Source organism: Bos grunniens, chromosome 28, assembly GCF_055505025.1.
Source record: "Bos grunniens cultivar Pamir isolate PY7600 chromosome 28, Bosgru_T2T1.0, whole genome shotgun sequence".
NCBI lineage: Eukaryota > Metazoa > Chordata > Mammalia > Artiodactyla > Bovidae > Bos > Bos grunniens.
This window is the reverse complement of record NC_141192.1, coordinates 37,344,397-37,365,319: the sequence shown is the minus strand read 5'-3', so window position 1 is coordinate 37,365,319 and position 20,923 is coordinate 37,344,397. Positions and strand designations below refer to the sequence as shown.

Here is a 20,923-nt window from a genome sequence, read left to right as displayed (position 1 = left end):
GGGGAAATCTATAGCTGTATAGGAAATTATTTGCCACCAGTTTGTACCCCCAGCATCTGAACTCCCTTGCTACACTGGGGAGTTTCCTACTCTCGGAAGTAGAAGCACCCACCGTGGAAGCAGAAGATGCTACATTCTCATGTTCCTAGCCACTATTGCTGCTGGGATGTGGGCACGTGGTCTAGGCTCAGTCAATCAAATGGATCTGCCCCAGACTTCGAATTGGAAGCTCTTGATTCAAAGCAGCATGAACTACATACTCTATTCTAGAGAGGGATTCACTCCCCCAACATCCTTTACCAACCTTTTTCTGAGCCTCATCCAGGCTGGGCATGCACTCCTAACTTCTTTTCTTCTCTCTCTGGATGGCTGTATGGCACACTTCTGGCTGGGGAGATATAGATGGAGCTTTGTCTTGAGATTTCTGGAAAACTTTTACCTTCTTGATACAGGAATCACCCTTTCTGTCTTCTCTCAATTTCTACCTTGAATGTATATGCAATATCTGGGCCTGCAGCAGCCATCTTGCAACCAGGAGGGAACAACTCTGAAGATTAAAGCTAATAAGCTAAGGGTAGTAAAGCAGACTGAAAGAACCAGTCTTCCTGGCCGATTTTTTGGAGTTGATTCCACGTTTGCAGCTGCTAACTTCTAGATAGATGAGAAAAATAAGCATTTATGTTTAACCCATTACTAGCCAGGTTTTCTGTCCTTTGCATTATCTTCATTCCTAGTTGATAGAGGCCATTTCCAATGGCCAGCACCGGGGGAGGTCTGTGGTGCAAGCTACCACGTAAGAGCCTGGCGTGGCAGCAAAAGTATTCCTACAGAACCAGTTCTGCAGCATTATCTTGGGTGTCATTCTTCTTTCTTAGCTTCCAAACTCCTCCAGAGCTCCTGAGGATTTTGTGAGCTACATAAAGTACCTTTTAATACATTCTTTTTCTGCTTAAATTTACCAAAGTTTAATAATCAAAGATGAGGTCAATAGAGTGGGTCCTAATCCAATATGACTGGAGTCAGTAGAAAAAGAGGAAATTTGGACACATGTAAAGAAGAAGGCAGAGACTGGGGTAAAAGAAATTAAACAAAATTTATTTCTCTTGCTTGTAATCAAGAATCCTGAGAAGTGCTGAAATTGACAGTGGGGTAAGTGACAGCCACATACCTTCAGGGGATGGGATTGAATTTGAGATTGATTGTCTGGTTGGATCTCAGGGCAGTTAAAATTCAAGTTGTATTAAGACAGGTACAATGTTACTTGTGGTTGCTTGTGTGAAGGTCACCCAACACAGTGGAGGTCCCATTGAAGTTAAGGCATTGAGAAACCAAGTGGTGGCTGCCAGAGAACAGCATGAAGGGCACGAAGGATTTGAAAGCTGTGGGGTGGAGTGGCTGATGCTAAGTCCAGAAGGCTTAAGAAGTGATTGTGGTTGTGTTAGTTACTCAGTCACGTCTGACTCTTTGCTCTTCTGTCCAAGGAATTCTCCAGGTAAGAATACTGGAGTAGGTAGCCATTCTCTTCACTAGGGGATCTTCCCCATCCAGGGATCAGACCCCGGTCTCCTGCTTTGCGGTCAGATTCTTTACCATCTGACCCACCGGGGAAGCCCTTGGCAGGATCTTAAATTCTAGTTACAGGCAATCTGGAAACCAGAGACTTTCACAACTAAACCAAAAGAGAGGTTATGTGGGTTCCTGACTTAAAATATCCAACTTTAATCACAAACTTCTCTTGTCTCTCATGGATGGTTAGGGGACCAATTGGAAAGAATAAGAATTGGGAGATTATGAGGGCCTGAGGACTCAATTCCTTGCTGTGTCATATGCATGCTATATTATATTTGTGTTAATAATATATTAAATAAATTTACCCAAGTTAATAATAACAACAATAATAATAAAAGATGAGATCATTCAGTTCAGTCACTCAGTCGTGTCTGACTCTTTGAGACCCCATGAATCGCAGCATGCCAGGCCTCCCTGTCCATCACCAACTCCTGGAGTTCACTGAAACTCATGTCCATTGAGTGGGTGATGCCATCCAGCTATCTCATCCTCTGTCGTCCCCTTCTCCTCCTGCCCCTAATCCCTCCTAGCATCAGAGTCTTTTCCAATGAGTCAACTCTTCGCATGAGGTGGCCAAAGTACTGGAGTTTCAGCTTTAGCATCATTCCTTCCAAAGAACACCCAGGGCTGATCTCCTTCAGGATGGACTGGTTGGATCTCCTTGCAGTCCAAGGAACTCTCAAGAATCTTCTCCAACACCACAGTTCAAAAGCATCAATTCTTCGGCGCTCAGCTTTCTTCATAGTCCAACTCTCACATCCATACATGACCACTGGAAAAACCATAGCCTTGACTAGATGAACCTTTGTTGGCAAAGTAATGTCTCTGCTTTTGAATATGCTATCTAGGTTGGTCATAACTTTCATTCCAAGGAGTAAGCGTCTTTTAATTTCATGGCTGCAGTCACCATCTGTAGTGATTTTGGAGCCCCCCAAAATAAAGTCTGACACTGTTTCCACTGTTTCCCCATCTATTTCCCATGAAGTGATGGGACCAGATGTCATGATCTTCATTTTCTGAATGTTGAGCTTTAAGCCAACTTTTTCACTCTGCTCTTTCACTTTCATCAAGAGGCTTTTGAGTTCCTCTTCACTTTCTGCCATAAGGGTGGTGTCATCTGCATATCTGAGGTTATTGATATTTCTCCCAGCAATCTTGATTCCAGCTTGTGCTTCTTCCAGCCCAGTGTTTCTCATGATGCATAGAAGTTAAATAAGCAGGGTGACAATATACAGCCTGGACGTACTCCTTTTCCTATTTGGAACCAGGCTGTTGTTCCATGTCCAGTTGTAACTGTTGCTTGATGAGATCATTAGAGTGGGTCCTAATCTAACATGACTGGTCAAAGTGACAGTCGCTCATCTGTGTCCAACTGTTTGCAACCCCATGGACTATACAGTCCATGGAATTTTTCAAGCCAGAATACTAGAGTGGGTAGCCTTTCCCTTCTCCCGGGGATCTTCCCAACCTAGGGATCGAACCCAGGTCTCCCACATTGCAGGTGGATTCTTTACCAGTTGAGCCACAAGGGAAGCCCAAGAATACTGGAGTGGGTAGCCTATCCCTTCACCAGCGGATCTTCCCAACCCAGGAATCGAACCAGGGTCTACTGCATTGCAAGTGGATTGTTTACCAACTGAGCTATCAGGGAAGCCCTAGAGTTAGTATATAAAGAGGAAATTTGGATACAGAACACGTATGAAGATGAAGGTATCTTTGCATAACTGTCACTCACTTCACTTGTTTCTTAATAGTGGTGGTTTACCCACTAAGTTGTGTCCGACTGTTGTGACCCAATGGACTATAACATGCCAGGCTCCTCTGTTCATGGGGATTCTCCAGGCAAGAATACTTAAGTGGGTTGCCATTTCCTTCTCCAGGGGACCTTCCCCACCCAGAGATAGAACCCAGGTCACCTGCCTTGCAGGTGGTCTCCTGCATTGTCGGCAGATTCTTTACCAACAGAGCCACCAGGAAAACCTTGTTTCTTCAACCCACCCTATACTGAGTCCAGTGATGTGGTTAGAAAAGGCTCTCTGGAGGAAGTAACCAACCCCCTTACAGAAGAATAGGATTTGGCCAACTGTTGGAGTCAGGGGTGGAAAGCTTTCCTTGGCAACAGTAGTTAAGAGGTGTTAACATTCATTTAACACCTCTTAAGGGACAAGTCAATGAGGTGAGCTAGGGTAGGAGTTTGAACTTTATCCTCAGAACAATGACGGCAAGAGAGAAAGGGAAAGGAGAGAGTAACTAGAAAAGGAGCTTGACACCAAAGGCACCTGATGAAGCACCGGAAACTTAAGAGCAGGGTGCAAGAACTAAATAATTGGTTAGAAACGCACGGCTGGTCTATGTTCCACCGGTGCGGGGCCGGGAAGGGGAGGACGCTGTTTGAAAGAGAACACACGATTAGGAACAAAGTCGACTATTAACTTGAGATGAGAAAATAAATCACAAGATATTACTGGAGTCTTGGAGATACCGGTCTCTTTCTTCTGTTTACCGAAACCGCTTGCCTAGAACGGCTTCCAGAGGGCAGCTTGGCGAGCCCGCTCCTCCACGGCACTCTACAACTCCAGCACCCCTAAGGTGATGGTAGAGAGGCCCCCTGGGGATGTAGACTGAGTCATGACCTCCGAGGAGCGACTCCTCTGCCACGGCCAAACGAGAGGGCTTGTCTGTCTGATGTGCAGACCGCCCTGCTGCACGGGTGGCAGGGGTTGCATCGGAATCAGAGGCGGTCACCCCCACTCTGAAGTCGGGGGGCTCCCTCCGAGGCTGCCCTAGCTGCTTTCCCGGGAGGTGAGGGGTGAGCATCCCCACCCCGCCGCGGGAGCACCGTGTGGGGCGCTCCCTGTGGCTCTCCGGGAGGAAAGAGCCGTGCTTACCACCGAGACCAGGCGGCAGTCATAGGGACCATTCTTTTCCTCACTCGGCGTATACAAACCTGACCTCAAAAACACAAAACCTGTCTTTGGCATTTCTGGATTTAGAAATAAACATCACTCCAGTATGAAAAAGGAAAAACGGCAGTGACTTCATTGCCACAGAGTCGTAAAGTTTTATTTTGAAAGTAAAAAAAAAAATGTTTTTTGTAACGTTTGTCGCTGTTGAAATAAAATAACTTCTTGTTGCAAAACAACAAGTAACCATCAGCGGAGAGCGCGAAGCGCGGGCATCTGTCCGGTGGGCGACGCTGCAGCGGGTGGTTCTGGGGGGGCTACAGGCGGGCGGCGCGGGGGCGCGCGGGGCGGGGGGTGGGGCCGAGCAGGAGGGGTGCGGAGCGCGCGGGGCAGGGGGCGGGGCTCCGGGGGCCTGGCGGCCGGGCAGGGGGCGGGCCGGGGGGCGCGGCGCTGGGGGCGGTGTTCGGGGGCGGGGGGGGGCGCGCAGGGCAGAGCCGGGGCGCGCGGGGCTGGCGGGCGCGCGGGGGCGGCGGGCGCGGCGCTGCCAATCGCAGACAAAGGCCGCCCCAGTGAATCATGTGGTGCCGGGGGAGGAAGTGCGGCTTGTTTTCTTTCCTCCAGTCGCCCGGCTCCGGGTGGAGCGCGATGCGCGGAGACCCCCGCGGGGGTGGCGGCGGCCGCGAGCCCAGATGAAGCCGGAGCGTCCGGGCCGCGCCGCAGCGCCCCTGGCCCGATGGAGGCCCAGCCGTGGGACCCCCTCCGCAACGACTCGCTGCCGCCCACACTGACCCCGGCCGTGCCCCCCTACGTGAAGCTCGGCCTCACTATCGTCTACACCGTGTTCTACTCGCTGCTCTTCGTGTTCATCTACGTGCAGCTCTGGCTGGTGCTGCGCTATCGCCACAAGCGGCTCAGCTACCAGAGCGTCTTCCTCTTCCTCTGCCTCTTCTGGGCCTCCCTGCGGACCGTCCTCTTCTCCTTCTACTTCAAAGACTTCGTGGCGGCCAACGCGCTCAGCCCCTTCGTCTTCTGGCTGCTCTACTGCTTCCCCGTGTGCCTCCAGTTCTTCACCCTTACGCTGATGAACTTGTATTTCACGCAGGTGAGTCGCGGGAGGCCGCCCCCGCCGGCGGGAGACACCTGGAGGGTGCTCACCTGGCGGGGGCGATGGCAGCCGCGGGAGCGGGTCACAGAGCCCTGGGGCTAAGTGTGTGTGTGCGGGGTGTGTGGAAAGCATTGATTCTGGGGTGGTCCGAGCCCTGTCCTACTGCAGGCCTTTGTCCCAGGTAACGCCGTCTCATTCCCGAAGGGAGAAGGGGAAGGGAAAGGAGAGTGAGGGCTGGCGGCCGCCCGTCATCCTCTGCCCGCAAGTCGGCATCACTCAGCGCGCAGGGCGCGGCAGCATCTCCGTGCACACATCAGACTCGGTACTGATGGGAGATGTGCCCACCAAGGAGACTGGCACTCCAGTTTCCCCTCTGTCCCCTCGTCCCAAAGCATCTGACCACCAGCCTGGAAAAACCGCTGCCACCTTGGCCTCCAGATTGGGGCCAGACGCTGGCTTTTTTGAGGACAGAGTGGGACCGCCCTGGTTTGGATGAAATGTTTGGAGCCTCCAGTATGGGAGCCCTGCTGAAGGGCAGCCTGCTCACTCATTACACAGGATTGCTACACAGCCGTCGCGGTTGCACCTAGCTCCCGAGCTGATGCCTCGAGAGCTCAGGGTTTCCCTGAGCTCATCTGAGAGGCCCCGAGAAAAAGCCATAAGTTTCCTGGCGCCCTTTTACAGGCACTGCGGAGTTGATTTATGAGCAGATTGTTAATAAGCTAATGGGAGAACGTGCGAATTGACTTGGCTGCTGTGACGCTTGACTTAAGTACAGTAATTGGAAAGTGTCTTGCAAAGAGCATGTAAAGTATTGTATAAACGTGTAATAGCACAATACTGTCATCAGCAGCAGCATCTCTGCTTCCCATTAGCTTTCCAAGCACTAAAATGTCCATTTTCACTAGGACCCTGTCCAGGGGGAAGGCCAACGATGATCTGGTAAGGGGAGTTTAAGAACTGTCGCTTGGCTAGACGCTTTGTGCCAGCAAGCATTACATTCCTTTTAATAGTGTCCTTATTTATTAAAAGAAAATGCTGTTGGGACTTCACCTTCCAATGCAGGGGGTGCAAGTTCAATCCCTAGTTGGGGAGCTAAGATTCCACATGCCTTGCAGCCAAAAATCCAAAACATAAAACAGAAGCAGTATTGTAACAAATTCAGTAAAAACTTTAAAAGTGGCCCACATCCAAAAAAATCTTAAAAAGAAAAAAAAATGCTGTTGTTGGAAAAAAAAAAAGGAAGAAAAGGTAGAATAAGAATTACTTTGGTGTAAAGGGAGCCTCTGATCAACAATTTGGAGGAAACACTTTTGGCTAAAAGCTAGCATAAGTAGCAATTGTAATTTTATCAAAAGGTATCTATAGATAAAGCAGTCTTCTCCGTCCAGTGTATTAGCATATTTTCCAGTCCACGAGTCGTGTATGTCATCTGTCCAAATACAGCTTTTAAATCCAAAAACCAGTTCAGGCAGTCAGCTACAGTGCAGACACTCTGACTGCTTTTTTTTTTTTTTATTGGATCCAAAGTGGGTGATTCCAGTAAGATTCAGAAGTCAGGTATGTTGATGTTCCTTCAAGAACTGTGACAATGGTCTGATGGCATGTTGTGGTCAGGTCCCTTTTTGAGAAGGAAAAAGGACAACTTAGAGCACGGCCATGGCTGTCTGGTAGTCACATGCAAAATTTGCCCTCAGAGCTGGATTAGGCGCAGAGCCACACATTTTCTGCACCATCTGCTGGTTGGCGAGTAAATGCTGAGTGAGGGAAAGAGTGACCAGGCCGACAGCCTCGCAAGCCGAGAGGCCACAAGCCACCACCCTGGCTTCTTGATGACTCCCAGGTCTTGTTTTCTTTATATCTCCAGGGTGGCTGGCAGGAGGAGGTGGTACTAACTGCTGGCATCACAGACACCCTGGCAGATGAGCTGTTCCCTGGCTTCCTGCAAATAGTCTGATACTTCCAGGGTGTTTTAAAGGGGTCGCCCTTTGACTCCCAGCTCCAACATCCCTCTCCCCCCACCCCTCTCATGTGCCTTCTGTTAGGCCAGGTTCTTCAACCACTGGAATGGCCGGGGGAGCATTAAGGATTACTGCGGCTTAAGCCCCCTCTTAGAGCATGTAAATCAGATTTTGGAGGCTGGTGGGTAGTGGCTAACAATGAAGAACCCTGTTCTGTATGCTAGGCACGGTTCTGAGAGGTCTTATTTATTCTTCCCAACTACCCTCTGAAGGAAGGATGGATGGTGTCCCCGTTTTTCAGAGGAAGGCCAGGGAGGTTATATATGACTCCCTCAGGGTCACACAGCCAGTGAGCCCTAGAGCCAGGAATCACACCCATGTCTGTGACATCAGAGTGCCAGGCTTGTCCTTCATGGTACAGTATTTGAAACCTCTTACAGTGGGAAAGCATACCCTCCTCTGAATGTCATATCGTGTCCTCTGGGAGCTTGGCATCCAATTGAGGAGATGCCAAGTATACATCCAGCACAGGTGAGTAATAAGTCAAGGGATTTAAGGGAGAGTATATTTCAGTTTCGAAGACTGCAGGAGATTCCTCTCTCCAGCTCCTGGTGGGACTGGTTCAGTCGTTAGCAGGCTCTGTGTGTATATGTCTGGCTCCGAGTGTCTGGGCTCTCCTTGAAGCCCCAGGCATTGAGTTGTTTCCAGCTCCAGGCCCTGCTGGGTCCAGCAGACTCCTGCTCAGCTCCTGCTGCTCTAGGAGTTTGCAGGGCTGAGGTTGGAGTGGAGACATATATTCCAGAATCTGTTCTTCTAGCTCAGTGCTCATTTGCTTTTTAAAGGTGTCTTAGAGGAGGCAGGACCCTGAGACCTGAGGTGCACAGGGGTCTCTGTGCATGAGGTGTGGTAAGCCCTCCGCCCACCAGGCTGTACGGTAGAGGCACCAGGGCCAGGGCTGCCAGCTTCTGGGCCAGTGAAGTCCCCTGTGAGGCAGGTCTGTCTGCAGAACTGGGTCAGAGGGTCCTGGCAGCTCAGTCACACCTGGGTGGGTATGTCCCCCAGCTGTCCCCCCCTAGAATTTTGGGCCTGGACCTCAGACTCCTGGGGTTCCTGGGTGTGAATGAGTGTGGCGGGCTCAGCTTCCCCCTGGTGCAGCCTTGTCTTAAGCCCTGAGGCAGACTCCTACCATTACAGGCTGGTTTGAGGAAGGAAAAGAAGTGAACCCTCCCATGGGAAGGAGGTGGTTTGATTAACAGACAGTGACGTAGGAGCCAGCACCTACTATGCCTTAAGAGTGTGGGTGGGAGGATGCAGGGGCTTTCCTGTGGGCGCCTGAGGCTCTTGCTGGGGGCCAGGGAGTCATGGTGGGGGTTGGATCTCATGGTGGGGGTCTGGGGGTAACGGTGGGGGTTGGAATTCATAGTGGGGGGTATGGGGGTCATGTTGGATGTTGGAGCTCATGGTGGGGGATCTGGGGGTCAGGTTGGGTGTTGGAGCTAATGGTTAGGGTCTGGGGGTCATGGTGGATTTTGGAGCTAATGGTGGGGGTCTGGGGGTCATGATGGTGTTAGATCTCATGGTGGGAGTCTGGGGGTCAAGGTGGGGGTTAGAGTTCACAGTGAGAGCTTGGGACTCATGGTGGCCAGGGAGTCGTGGTGAGCTTGCAAAGACCTGTGACTCAGGGGACGGAGCCTAAGGAGCCAGCCCTCCTTGGGCTCTCTGGGCAGAGCTGGGTTACTGACCTGCTGTAGGACAAGGGTGCTCCTAGTACCCTCCCCTCCAACCCAAGGGTTGGAGCAGGTTAAAGGAGGTGCCGTTGGCACTGCATCCCTCATCCCCTCCTCTCCCTCAGTTGAGATGCTCTGTCTGCATCTTTTAATAGCCAGAGCCCAGACTCTGGCCAAACCGCAGTCCTGAAGGTCAGGCCCCAGCACTGGCTCGGCCCTTCATTACCCACTGTGTCACTGAAATGACTTTTCCCTCCAACCTGCAACCTTCATGTTTGTCGAATGGCAGTGGCACCGGGCCTCGCCTTGGGAAGAGGTTGGAAGTCACTGGTTCCTCACGGCTGCGGCTCCTGACCCCAAGAGCTGATGGGCCTGGGTGGTCCAGAAGCTCCACCTTCATTCTGCACACAGCCAACCGAGGCCTCGAGGATCCTGGTGACTTGTCCAGGGTCCCTAGCTAGGCACGCAGAGCCAGGAAGAGTGCTAGCTGCACACAACAACCCCCCGCCTCCCCTGGCCCCTTGAAATGCATCCTGGTCCTTATCTCTGCTGACAGGAAACAAGGAGGCATCTGAAAATCTAATCTGGGGACCCTGTCTTCACCTGCATCGGGAAAAGGGAGGAGGAGGTGGTGACCTCAGGCGTGAGTGGATCTCGCTGTGGTTCTTGGCAGTCCATTTCATCAAGAACGTTTACTGAATCTGTTGTGTGCCAGGCCCTCATCTAGGAGTTGTGAAGAGGGAAGCTTCTAGGCCTCTTGGTGATTATGAAGGAGTAAGAAGCTTAGGAACACACAGGGCAAGAGTTTGTTGGTCCCCAGGGATTTTATTTCAGAACTGGGGCCACACAGTCACACAGGGGCGGGGAATCCTCACGTCTGCACCACGTGTGGCCTCCTGACCCGTGCACCGGCTCCTTGTGGTCGCCGAGTGGGCTCGCAGCTGCCAGAGCTGTGTGTGTGGTATGTGTGTGTACACACCTGTAGTGTGTCCATGCACACACGCACAGGTTCACAGGTTCCTTACTAGCGTTCAGTCTACCATTTACCACCAGCAGCCCCCAGGAAGTCAACTCCTAATTTTACTGCTAAAAATCCCCCACGCCCTAAAAGCAGCTTTCTAATTTTACAGCCCAGTCTCCTCAGATCTTTCCTCGAAGCCCTTGCTCTTTGTTTTCTCTTCCCTGACTCTTGGCTGCTTCTGTGTAGTAGGGCAGCAGCATCAGGGGAACGAAATTTCACGCCCTCGGCCCTTGTGGGAAAAGTTAGCCTCCTCTCAGCGTATCTGAGGGGCTTTCCCAGTGGCTCAGCGGGTAAAGAATCTGCCTGCAGTGCAGGAGACACAGGAGAGGCAGGTTCGATCCCTGGGTCAGGAAGATCCCTTGGAGAAGGAAATAGTAACCCTCTCCAGTATTCTTGCCTGAAAAATCTCAGGGACTGAGGAGCCTGGCGGGCTCTGATCCAAAGGGTCGCAGAGAGTCGGACATGCCTGAGAGACTAAACACACACAGAGGCGGACGGGACTGAGAGCCTGAGTTTGGGTCCCCACACTCTAAAGCCTGTAGGGTTTTGCTGCATCCTTCTGCTTTCCTGACTCTCCCGCGGTCAGACAAGCAGCAACTAGCAGGGAGGCAGAAAGAGAGCACTGTGCTAAGGCTCTTGGTTGCTCAGGTGGGCTGTGCTAGCATGTCCAGCGGCAGTGCCCTCCCCACCAGAGGGCTGTGCTGGACCCCATTTTCCGGTCCCCAGAGCCATCAGCTCGGGGGCGTGGGGTGAAGCACCGAGGGGCGGGACGATCGGAGAGCAGCATCGATGACATTGACAGCCCCTCATCCGAATGACATCCCTGTCTTAGGTTTTTGAGAACAACATCGTATGTGATCCAAAATCTGCTGTCGTCCCCCGATTTCTGATTGCCTTGCAGCTCCAGGGAGAGGAGAGAAGCCTCTTGGTTGTGGGTCTGACGGGTCGATTTTCTCCAGACGGATGGGGTCAGCACACAGTGCTGACCATCCCTGGCACGTATGCGCCCCTGGAGGTCTACGGAGGCTTGTAAATATTTTACTTTTGATTTATCCCACGGCTGAAGTTTAGAGTCTGTTAACCTCTGAGGACAGATGACCCCGTGGTTTTAGTGTCTCGTTTCCTTAAACTTGGGTGTGGAAAGCACAGGAAAGGAAGTCGTGATGGTATCCATGTCAATATTTTAGGCCTTGTAGCTACACATGATCTCTGTTGCGTAATTTTTTTTTTTTTTAAGACATCTCTTTAAAAAGATTTTTTAAAAAAAGCTGTTCTAAGCTCGTAGGCCATAGGATAACAGATTGCAGGCTGGGCTCAGTTCATGGGACAAACTTTGGACAAGTCCAGTGTGTGTCACCTTGCTGTTTTGGGGGCAGGTCCTTCGGGCACTTTGGAAACAAGCCATATCATGCCGTGGCTTCTCGTCTCCTGGTTACAGAGTGTAATTTACTCAGCGAACACATCAGTCACCTGTGCGCAGGTGTCCGGGGTCAGAAGCAGCTGGATTTGTGCCCCGAGGGGCTGCAGACTGTAGGGGAAGACAGACAAACAGAGCTGCATGCCACCCACGGGGTCCTCTCCCCGCCTGCAGAGCCTGGGGAAACACAGGTGAGGGGCCTTGGGCTGGACGTCTTATGATGTCCTCCGCTCCCCGCCTTTCAATGACACACCCACCAGCGAGGCTACATAGTGTGTAAAACACAGGGTAAATGTCTACATGGGCTGAAATCAGCTCCCTGGCCTGCACCCTGCCTCATATACCCTCCCCCGGCTACCCAGACCTAAGAGATGCCAGAGGTCGCACTGCCCGTCAGGTGATGTGACGGTCCGTGGGTGGTGTGTGACCAGGAGTGGAGGCACGTGGGCTGAACGGGAGCCTGGCTGGCCCCTGAACCCCGATCCTGAGTCACACAGTCTGCGGACATGAATTTGGAGATTCATTTCATTCACTCGACAAGTATGTTCTTAAAATTGGGGTGACATTCACATGCTGTAAAATTAACCATTTTAATATGTACGACTCAGTGTGGCCTTTAGTGCATTGACATTTTTATGCAGTGGTCACTGCTGATCAGTTCCAGAACATTTTCGTCACTCCAGAAACACCCTCCATGCTCATTCAGCAGTCAGTCCACTTTCCCCGCTCACCCCAGCCCCTGGCAAACACCCGTCTGCTCTGGATGTACATGCCTGCGTGCATGCTAAGTCGCTTCAGTTGTGTTTGACTCTTTGTGACCCTGTGGACTGTAGTCTACCAGGCTCCTCCGTCCATGGAAGTCTCCGGGGAAGAATACTGGAGTGCGTTGCCATGCCCTCCACCAGGGGATCTTCCTGAATCAGGGGTCAAACCCGAATCTCTTATGTCTCCTGCATTGGCAGGCAGGTTCTTTACCACTAGTGCTACCTGGGAGGCCCCCTGTTCTGGATACTTCATATCAGAGGGTCATACACTAAGTGGCCTTTTGTGTCTGGCTTCTCTCACTTAGCATGATGTCTCCAGGGTTCATCCGTGTCATAGCTCCTTCTTTTTTAAGGCTGGATGGTATGCCACCATAAGCATCTTCCACAGTTCACTTATGTGCTGATCCTTGGAGGGACACTTGACACATTCTTCTGAGGCCTGTTATTCCCTGCAGGCTGTGCAGACTGGGTAATGGTCACATGTAGTTCCTGCCTTCAGGGAACTTGACCTTGAGTGGGGAGAACAGACCACGTAAGTTCTGTCTCTGTGGTGCCAGCGGCCCCTGTGACTTAGTGACAGTCCTTACGGTGGTGACACCATAAGTAAGATGTTTCCGATGGAAGGTTGGGGCCTTAATTCACTCCATCATCTCTGTAATTCTGCCTGCAGGACACACACTTGACAAAGAACAGGTGGCTTTGGTACTTGTTGTCATTGTTTAGTCGCTAAGTCGTGTCTGACTCTTCTGCAACCCCATGGACTGTAGCCTGCCAGGCTCCTCTCTCCATGGGGTTTCCCAGACAGGAATACTGGAGTGGGTTGCCATGTCCTTCTCCAAGGGATCTTCCCAACCTGGGGATCAAACCTGCAGGATTTCCTGCACTGGCACTGGGGAAGCCCCTTGCTACTGTTAGTGTAAGTCACATCCTTTTACCCTCCTTTGTTCACGGCGGCTTCCTGGGATCCAGGCCACCACCAGGGATGCAGAGGCAGGAGGGCTGGCCCCGACCCTTGGGGCCCCTGTGAGTGGTGTCCCCCTCCCACGACACACTGCTCTTCGCAGGGTTGGTGGCACTCGTTGCTTCCTCTTGAGTCGTCCCTACTTGGGTTGGGATGTTCTCCGTTCCCATCCTTGCTTCTTTTTTTAATTTTTATTTTCAAATTTTTTGGCCATGCCACACGGCATGTGGGATCTTAGTTCCCCAACCAGGGTTTGAACCCACACCGCCCTGCACTGGAAGCACAGAGTCTTAACCACTGGGCCACCAGAGAAGTTCCCCTTCGTTCCCCTGATGGGATGTGAGTTTGTCCCCCTCCGCCCTGGTCGCTGTCGAGTGTGTCTCTGTCTGGTGTCCCGCAGTGAGTTGGGGGCAGCCTAGCTGCAGACCTGTGTCTGCTCCCATGAGCAATTTCTGTCACCACATTCCTTCTCTTGGAGGGGGTCCCACTGGCAGTTCTCTGGGCAGGATACTGGAGCATCCTCTGACCCTGTCTAAGTCTGTTGGCTCCTACAACGGAACACTGCAGACTGGGGCAGCTTCAACACCAGATATTTCTTTTCTTTTTCTTTCTTTCTTTTTTTTATAATCAATCCATTGCTTTCTTTTTTAATTTTTATTTCATATTTGAGGATAGCTGATTTACAATGTCATGTCAGTTTCAGGTCTACAGCAAAGTGTTTCAGTTATACATATATGTGTATCTATTCATTTTTCAAGTTCTTTTCCCATTTAAGTTATTACAGAATATTGAATAGCATTCCCTGTGCTATACAGTAGGCCCTTGTTAGTTATCTGTTTTATATATAGTGGTATGTATATGTTAAGCCCAAACTCCTCTAATTTATCTCTCTCCTCCCAGCCTTTCCCCTTTGGTAACCATACGTTTGTTTTCTAAATCAGTGAGTCTGTTTCCATTTTGTAAATAAGTTCTTTTGTATCTCTTTTTTATTTAGATTCCACATATAAGTGATGTCAGATATTTGTCTCCCTGTCTGACTTAGTATGATAATCTCTAGATCCATCTATGTTGCTGTAAATGGCATTTTCCATTCTTTTTTATGATTGAGTAGTACTCCATTGTGTATACATACCACATTTTCTTTATCCATTCATTTGTCTGTGGACATTTAGGTTACTTCCATGTCTTAATGATGGGGTGCGTGTATCTTTTTGAATTCTTTTTTTTTTTCCAGATATATGTCCAGGAGTGGGATTGCCGGGTCATATGATAGCTCTGTTCTTAGTTTTTTAAGGAACCTCCATACTGTTTACCGTAGAGGCTGCACCAATTTACATTCCCACCAGCAGTGTAGGGGCATTCCCTTTTCTCCACCCTCTCTCCAGCATTTATTGTTTGTAGACTTTTTGATAGTCATCTAAGGACGGGGTGTAGCAGGGTCAGGTTCTAGCAAGGGCCTCTCCCTGCCTGCGGATGGCTGACCTCTCATCGTGTCCTCACGTGGTAGAGAGCCGAGAGAGGGCTCCTTGAGTTCCTTTGGTAAGAGCACAGCTCAGAGCCCTGACCTTCTAACACCATCACCCTGGGGGTTAGGATTTCAACTTGTGAATTTCCAGGGGATGCAAAGTTCAAAATAAATACCACCCTGCTCCCAGCAAGGACAAGAGAATTCTCAGAATTCTCCTTCCTTCCGAGGCAGAAAGTTATTTTCTGCAGGAAAAAAATAAACCTGAGGCTTCTTTGCTGTTAACCTATTTTGTAGTTATACATCATTTGCTTTGAGGATCAGGGTCCAGTGCTGAGACAGCATGATGCTGCTGTAGCCACACCAAAACCATCTTCCTAGAGCCTTGGGGTCTGGCTGGCTGGTAACCCATCTAGGCTTCCCGGGTGGAGAAATGTATCCCGCCATGCAATGTCATCTTATTTAAGCACATGTAGAACAATTACGGGCAGGGCCCTGGCTGGTAAACTGTGAACTGGGATGATGGCAGGAGCAATTCAGAAACACATAACCATGATGGTACCTTGCGTGGCCATAGCCCTTCCCATTCATGAGCCCCGGGAGGGAGATGTATGCCAGGAAGGCTCATGGGCCTTGTTCCGTCTCCACCCGCACCAGTGAGGGGACCCGGGGAAGCCCTAGGGGTGGCTGGCCCCACATCCCTTCCCTCCTTTGCAACAGTGTGGGCCCATCCCCAATTGAAGCAAGACTGCCAGTCCCTGTGGGGCTGCCCTCTTGAGAATTTTGCGTCACAGTTTGAAAAGCAGAAGTCACTGTGAGGAACTCTAGTTCTGACCCTCTTATCTTACGAGAATGACTGAGGCCCGGGAGGGTAAAGAGAGTTTATCAGGGACGAGAAGAAAAGCAGGTTCAGGGAATTCCTGAAAGTCCAGCGGTTAGGACTCAGCACTTTCACTGCCGAGAGTCCAGGTCCAGTCCTTGGGGAACTAAGATGCAGTAAGCCGAGTGCAGCCAACAACAAAAATGGCAAGTTCACGGCAGTCTGGCCAGCCCCACACCTGGACGCAGATGTTTGTGTGGCGAGAGAGGCCACTGGAAAAAGCAGGGCAACTGAAGGCAGGTTTGGTGCTGTGTTAGGTGACTCTGAGCGTGTTTGGACGAGTGTACCCTCCAAGGCCTTAAGATGGTCACCAGCCCTCATGGGTGGTGCCTGAGGGCCTGACTTGGCCACTGTGGAGCCAAGAGCTTGCAGGGCAGCCTGGAGGGTGTTGCACGGGTAGATGGAGCCGCAGTTCAGTTGATGGGGACAGGGAGGCTCTGGTGAGCCGCTGGGACAGGGCTGGAGGAGAGAGGAGCTTGGCTGAACCACTGGGAACTAGAGGAGGAGAGGCGCTTTCAGGAAGGGAGGGGGCAGGTGGAGACACCCTTCTCCACTGAGACCTCGTCCCTTCATTTATGAGGGGGCCCTGAGAGGAGTCGGGGGTAGGTATGAGGCTGGGCTCCTGCCTGCTTGGGGCTCCCAGGCTGACTGTGGGGGTGGGATGCAAATATGCATGAACCTAAGGAGGGCTGTCAGCTGCTGGCTCAGCTGCGCAGGACAGGACTGGCGGGAAAGCTCTCAGGAGGGCGGGTGAAGGCTGAGGATGCTTCCAGGGAGTTCTGGGCTTTACTGAAGCTCAGAGAAGAGGCAGCGCCATTGTTGATCCCGAGATCACATGTGAAACATACATTCTCAGTCATGTCCGACTGTCTGTGACCCCATGGACTGTAGCCCTCCAGGCTCCTCTGTCCACAGGATTCTTCAGGAAGAATACTGGAGTGGGTTGCCATTTCTTCCTCCAGGAGATCTTCCTAACCCAGAGATCAAACCCCTGTCTCCTGCATTGGCAGGTGAGTTTTTACCACTGAGTCACCTGAGAAGCCCCTCGCTTATGAAAGCAGGTCACCTAAGGGGGGCTCTGTGTCCCAAGGGTCAGTGTGAGACTGGGCAGTGAGCAGGACTCGCTCCTTGAACCCTGAACTTGCCAAGTTCAAAGGCAGGAGGTGACAGAGTGAAGACCTGACCTTGGGAGCCAGTCACCTCCCTAGGGGCCTGTCACACCCAGCCAGGTGGGGACACAGAGCATGCCTTGGCTCCTGTGCCCAGAATGACATGATGTGGACAGCCATACTCCTTTTTCTGTCATGGGGTTCCATGGTTTTAAAATTAAAAAAAAAAATTTTATTGATTTACAATGTTGTTTTAGCTGTTGGTAGGAATGCAAACTGGTACAGCCACTATGAAGAACAGAGTGGAGATTCCTTAAAAAACTGGGACTAGAACGGCCATGTGACCCAGCAATCCCAACACTGGGCATACACCCTGAGGAAATTAGAATTGAAAGAGACACATGTACCCCAATGTTCATTGTAACACTATTTACAATAGCTAAGACATGGAAGCAACCTAGATATCCATTGGCAGATGAATGGATAAGGAAGTTGTGGTACATATATGCAATGGAATATTACTTAGCTATAAAAAGGAATGCATTTGAGTCAGTTCTAATGAGGTGGATGAACCTGATGCCATTATACAGAGTGAAGTAAGTCAGAAAAAGAAAGACAAATACTGTATATTAACATACATATATAGAATTTAGAAAGACGGTACTGATGATCCAACATGAAGAGCAGCAAAAGAGACACAGACATAAAGAACAGACTTTTGGACTCAGTGGGAGAAGGCGAGGGTGGGATGATTTGAGAGAATAGCATTGAAACATGTACATTACTATATGTAAAATAGATGACCAGTGCAAGTTCAATGCATGAAGCACTCAAAACCTGTGCTCTGGAAAAACCCAGAGGGATAGGGTAGGGAGGAAGGTGGGAGTGGATTCAGAAATGGGGAGGGGGCACATGTGTACCTGTGGCTGGTTCATGTTGATGTATGGCAAAAACCTTCACATTATTGCAAAGTAATTCTTCTCCAATTAAAATTAATTAATTAAAAAAATGTGTTTCAAGTGTAGAGCAAACTGATTCCATTTTACATAGATCTATTCTTTTTCAAATTCTTTTCCCATTTAGGTTATTACAGAGTACTGAGTAGAGTTCCCCGTGCTATGTCATAGGTCTTTGGTGGTTGTGTGTTTCATATATCCTGTGGCTTTAAACACATGGCCAGTGTCCGCTGACGTAGAGACGTCACCCCTGCCCTTGCGGTCTCAGAGAGGAGACCTGAAATGCTGGACCCGTCTTGCTCTTCTTAAGGGATTGCTACAGAAAGGGAGACATCTGCATTTGGATTTAGCAGACTCCAGAAATGAACAAAATGCAGGTCGAGCCACCCTGCTCTGGTGAATGAGGATGCTCAGCATGTGGAAACACAGACTAATGACTGTCAGCCAGGGAGCCTGGGGCCTCAGGCTTTGCATAATTTCCCCAATATATCAGGAAGTGGGCAGCGCAGAGGGATCACGAGCACACATGGTGAATGTGTCAGTGGTTCCTAGCCTTTTTGAGTATGAAAGTGCCTTTTATGGTCAAGAGAGCATTTATGATCACAGTTTGGTAGTTGTGCGCTTAGAGTCGTGGTTTGAGAGCAAATGCCGGGACTAATAATAATCAGATCAGCAGAGGCCACACACGTAAACACTGAGAAGGTGTCTGATAGGTGAGCGCTCTGTGTGAATTCACCTCGTCCTCAGAGAAACCTATGAGATGGGCACGATTATTAGTTTCATTTTACAGATGAGGTTCTTGAAGCACAGAGAGGTTAGGTAACTTTTCTAAAGTCACACAGCTGATCACTGGTAGAGTCAGGATTCAAGCCCAGGGAAACCAGCTCCAGAGTCCACACTTCTTTAAAGTTTTTTTTTTTTTTTTTGGTGTGTGTGTGTGTGTGCTTAGTCACTCAGTCATATCTGACTCTTTGTCATGGTGACCCTGTGGACTATAGTCTGTCAAGCCGTTCTGTCCATGAAATTTTCCAGGCAAGGATATTGGAGTGGGCTGCCATTTCCTTCTCCAGGGTATCTTCCTGACCCCAGGCTCGAACCTGGGTCTCCCACTTCAAAGGTGGATTCTTTACCATCTGAGTCCTGAGGGAAGCCACTTTTAAGTTTTATGTATATCTAAATATATCCTGCATGGGTTGCAGGATCTTAGTTCCCTGACCAGGGATCAAACCTGGGCCCTGTCTCTGAGCTGAGTCCTAACCACTGGAGTTACCAGGGAATTCCCACACTCTTAACAATCCTTAAATGTCTCTCTGCTGGAATGGACACACATCTGTGACCTACAGACAGTGGGATACTGCCCTTAGTGAGAACACGTGAATGAGAGCCACGTGTTTCAGCATCGATACATTGCAAACTCCTCATGACAGGTGAACAGACAAGTTGCAGAAGGGGATGGAAAGCATTGATTCAAACTGAGATGCCATACAAGACCAGACTACGTATTATTTATCCTCTTAAAAGTAGAAGCCTTCTGGCTCTCAGAATACCAGAGTGAGGTGGACATTCTCTCTGTTCTGAGGGATCAGAACCAAGGAGAAAGATGCTGGGGGCTTCAATGGTGTTTTTTCAATTAGAGATAAAATTCAGGACTTCTCTGGAAAACCAGTGGTTAAGACTTCACCTTCCAATGTAGGGGATGTGGGTTCAATCCCTGGTTGGGGAGCCAAGATCCCACATGCCTTGTGGCCAAAAACCCCAAAAAACATAAAACAGAAGCCATATTGTAACAAAGTCAATAAAGACTTAAAAAATGGTCTACATCAAAATAAAATCTTAAAAAAAAAAAAGAGAAAAGGCCCTGGAGCAAGCAGAGCAGTGTCAAAAGAACTGAACTTCATGGTGGGTTCAAGAGTTTTGGTTAGATTATTTCTTTGTGTAGGTGACATGGTTTATGGTAAAGTTTAAACCTACCATAAATGTGTACCATTTTCAAATGAATTTTCATACATACACTTAAAAATAGTATGGGGGTGGCAGAGATTGGTTTAGACATGGGTCTGTTTGGTGCACACAGAGTTGCAGACCCTCTCAGTTGCTCTGAGGGTCTCCAGGGGCCTTCGCCCCCCGCCCACCCTGGCAGGATCGCAGATGCAGGACCAAGTGTCCAGCCTGGGCCTGCGGTCTGGAGCCTGTTCAGGGTGGGAAGGTTGCAAAGTGTCCACCTACCTGTTTGCTTCAGGAAGTGGTGGTACCGCAATGGAAACTCTGTTGACATGGGTCATGCCTTGGGGAGGGGAGCGGGGGCTGGAATTTGTAAAGCAAAATGGCCACCTAGAGAAATTGTGAATCAAGTACAGGTCTGGAGGCATAGTGTTTCATTGAGCCGTCACGGCCGCTGCCTCTGGGGACAGAAGAGGTTACTTTTGTTTAGTTTTGCATAATGCACAAGGGACGCTGTCATCCCCACAGGAAAGAGCCGCAGACCTTCCTGCCAGAAAACAGCCGGTATGACCGGAGGAGAAATCACTGTGGAGCAGCAAAGGCCAGCTGGGGTTGGTAGGAGGAAAAGGCAGGCAGGCAGGACTTCAAAGGCTGGGAATAGAATCAGTGAGGCGGACAGGGGCTGTAATTTATGAGGGGAGGGAGGCCCAGGGCAGCGGCTGCTTCTGGAACCTTTGTGCTTCTGTCAAGAGAGTACGTCATAGGCTGCAGCTCTCTGGGCTGTCCTGCGTCATCTGAGAGGTGATGGGAAGGGCCTAAGGTTGCCAAGAGGGCACAGAGCCTGCATCTGGGTGAGGGGCTGGTGGGGGAGTGAGGAGAGTGGGGGTGGGCTGGGAACAGAGGTGAGCTCTCCCCCACCTCCCCAGCCTCCTTCAGGCCAACTTGGGGGTGATATTTCTGCTTCCCCAAACCTGAATTAAATCTTCAGAATGTCACTTGACTTTCCTGTCATGGGCATCTGTTCTAGTAGGACTTTTAAAGGCCATGGAGATGATACTGAGACCAACAGGCATCTGTGAGAGGAAGATGCATTATTCCCACGACAGGATGGGAGTTTCCATGGAAACTGCTGCTCAGCTCCTCT

At 50.2% G+C, this 20,923-nt stretch overlaps 1 protein-coding gene across 2 annotated transcripts in view; it reads left to right on the top strand.

Annotated features, from left to right (window-relative positions):
• Positions 1-4,953: 4,953 nt before the first annotated feature.
• Positions 4,954-20,923, top strand: part of GPR137B (G protein-coupled receptor 137B) — a 56,639-nt gene continuing 40,669 nt past the window's right edge. For both annotated transcript variants that reach the window (XM_086382811.1, XM_086382812.1), the window contains exon 1: positions 4,954-5,574. In XM_086382811.1, the coding sequence (XP_086238937.1) occupies positions 5,206-5,574 (369 nt within the window). In that variant the 5' untranslated portion in view covers positions 4,954-5,205. The remainder of the gene's footprint in view (positions 5,575-20,923) is intronic.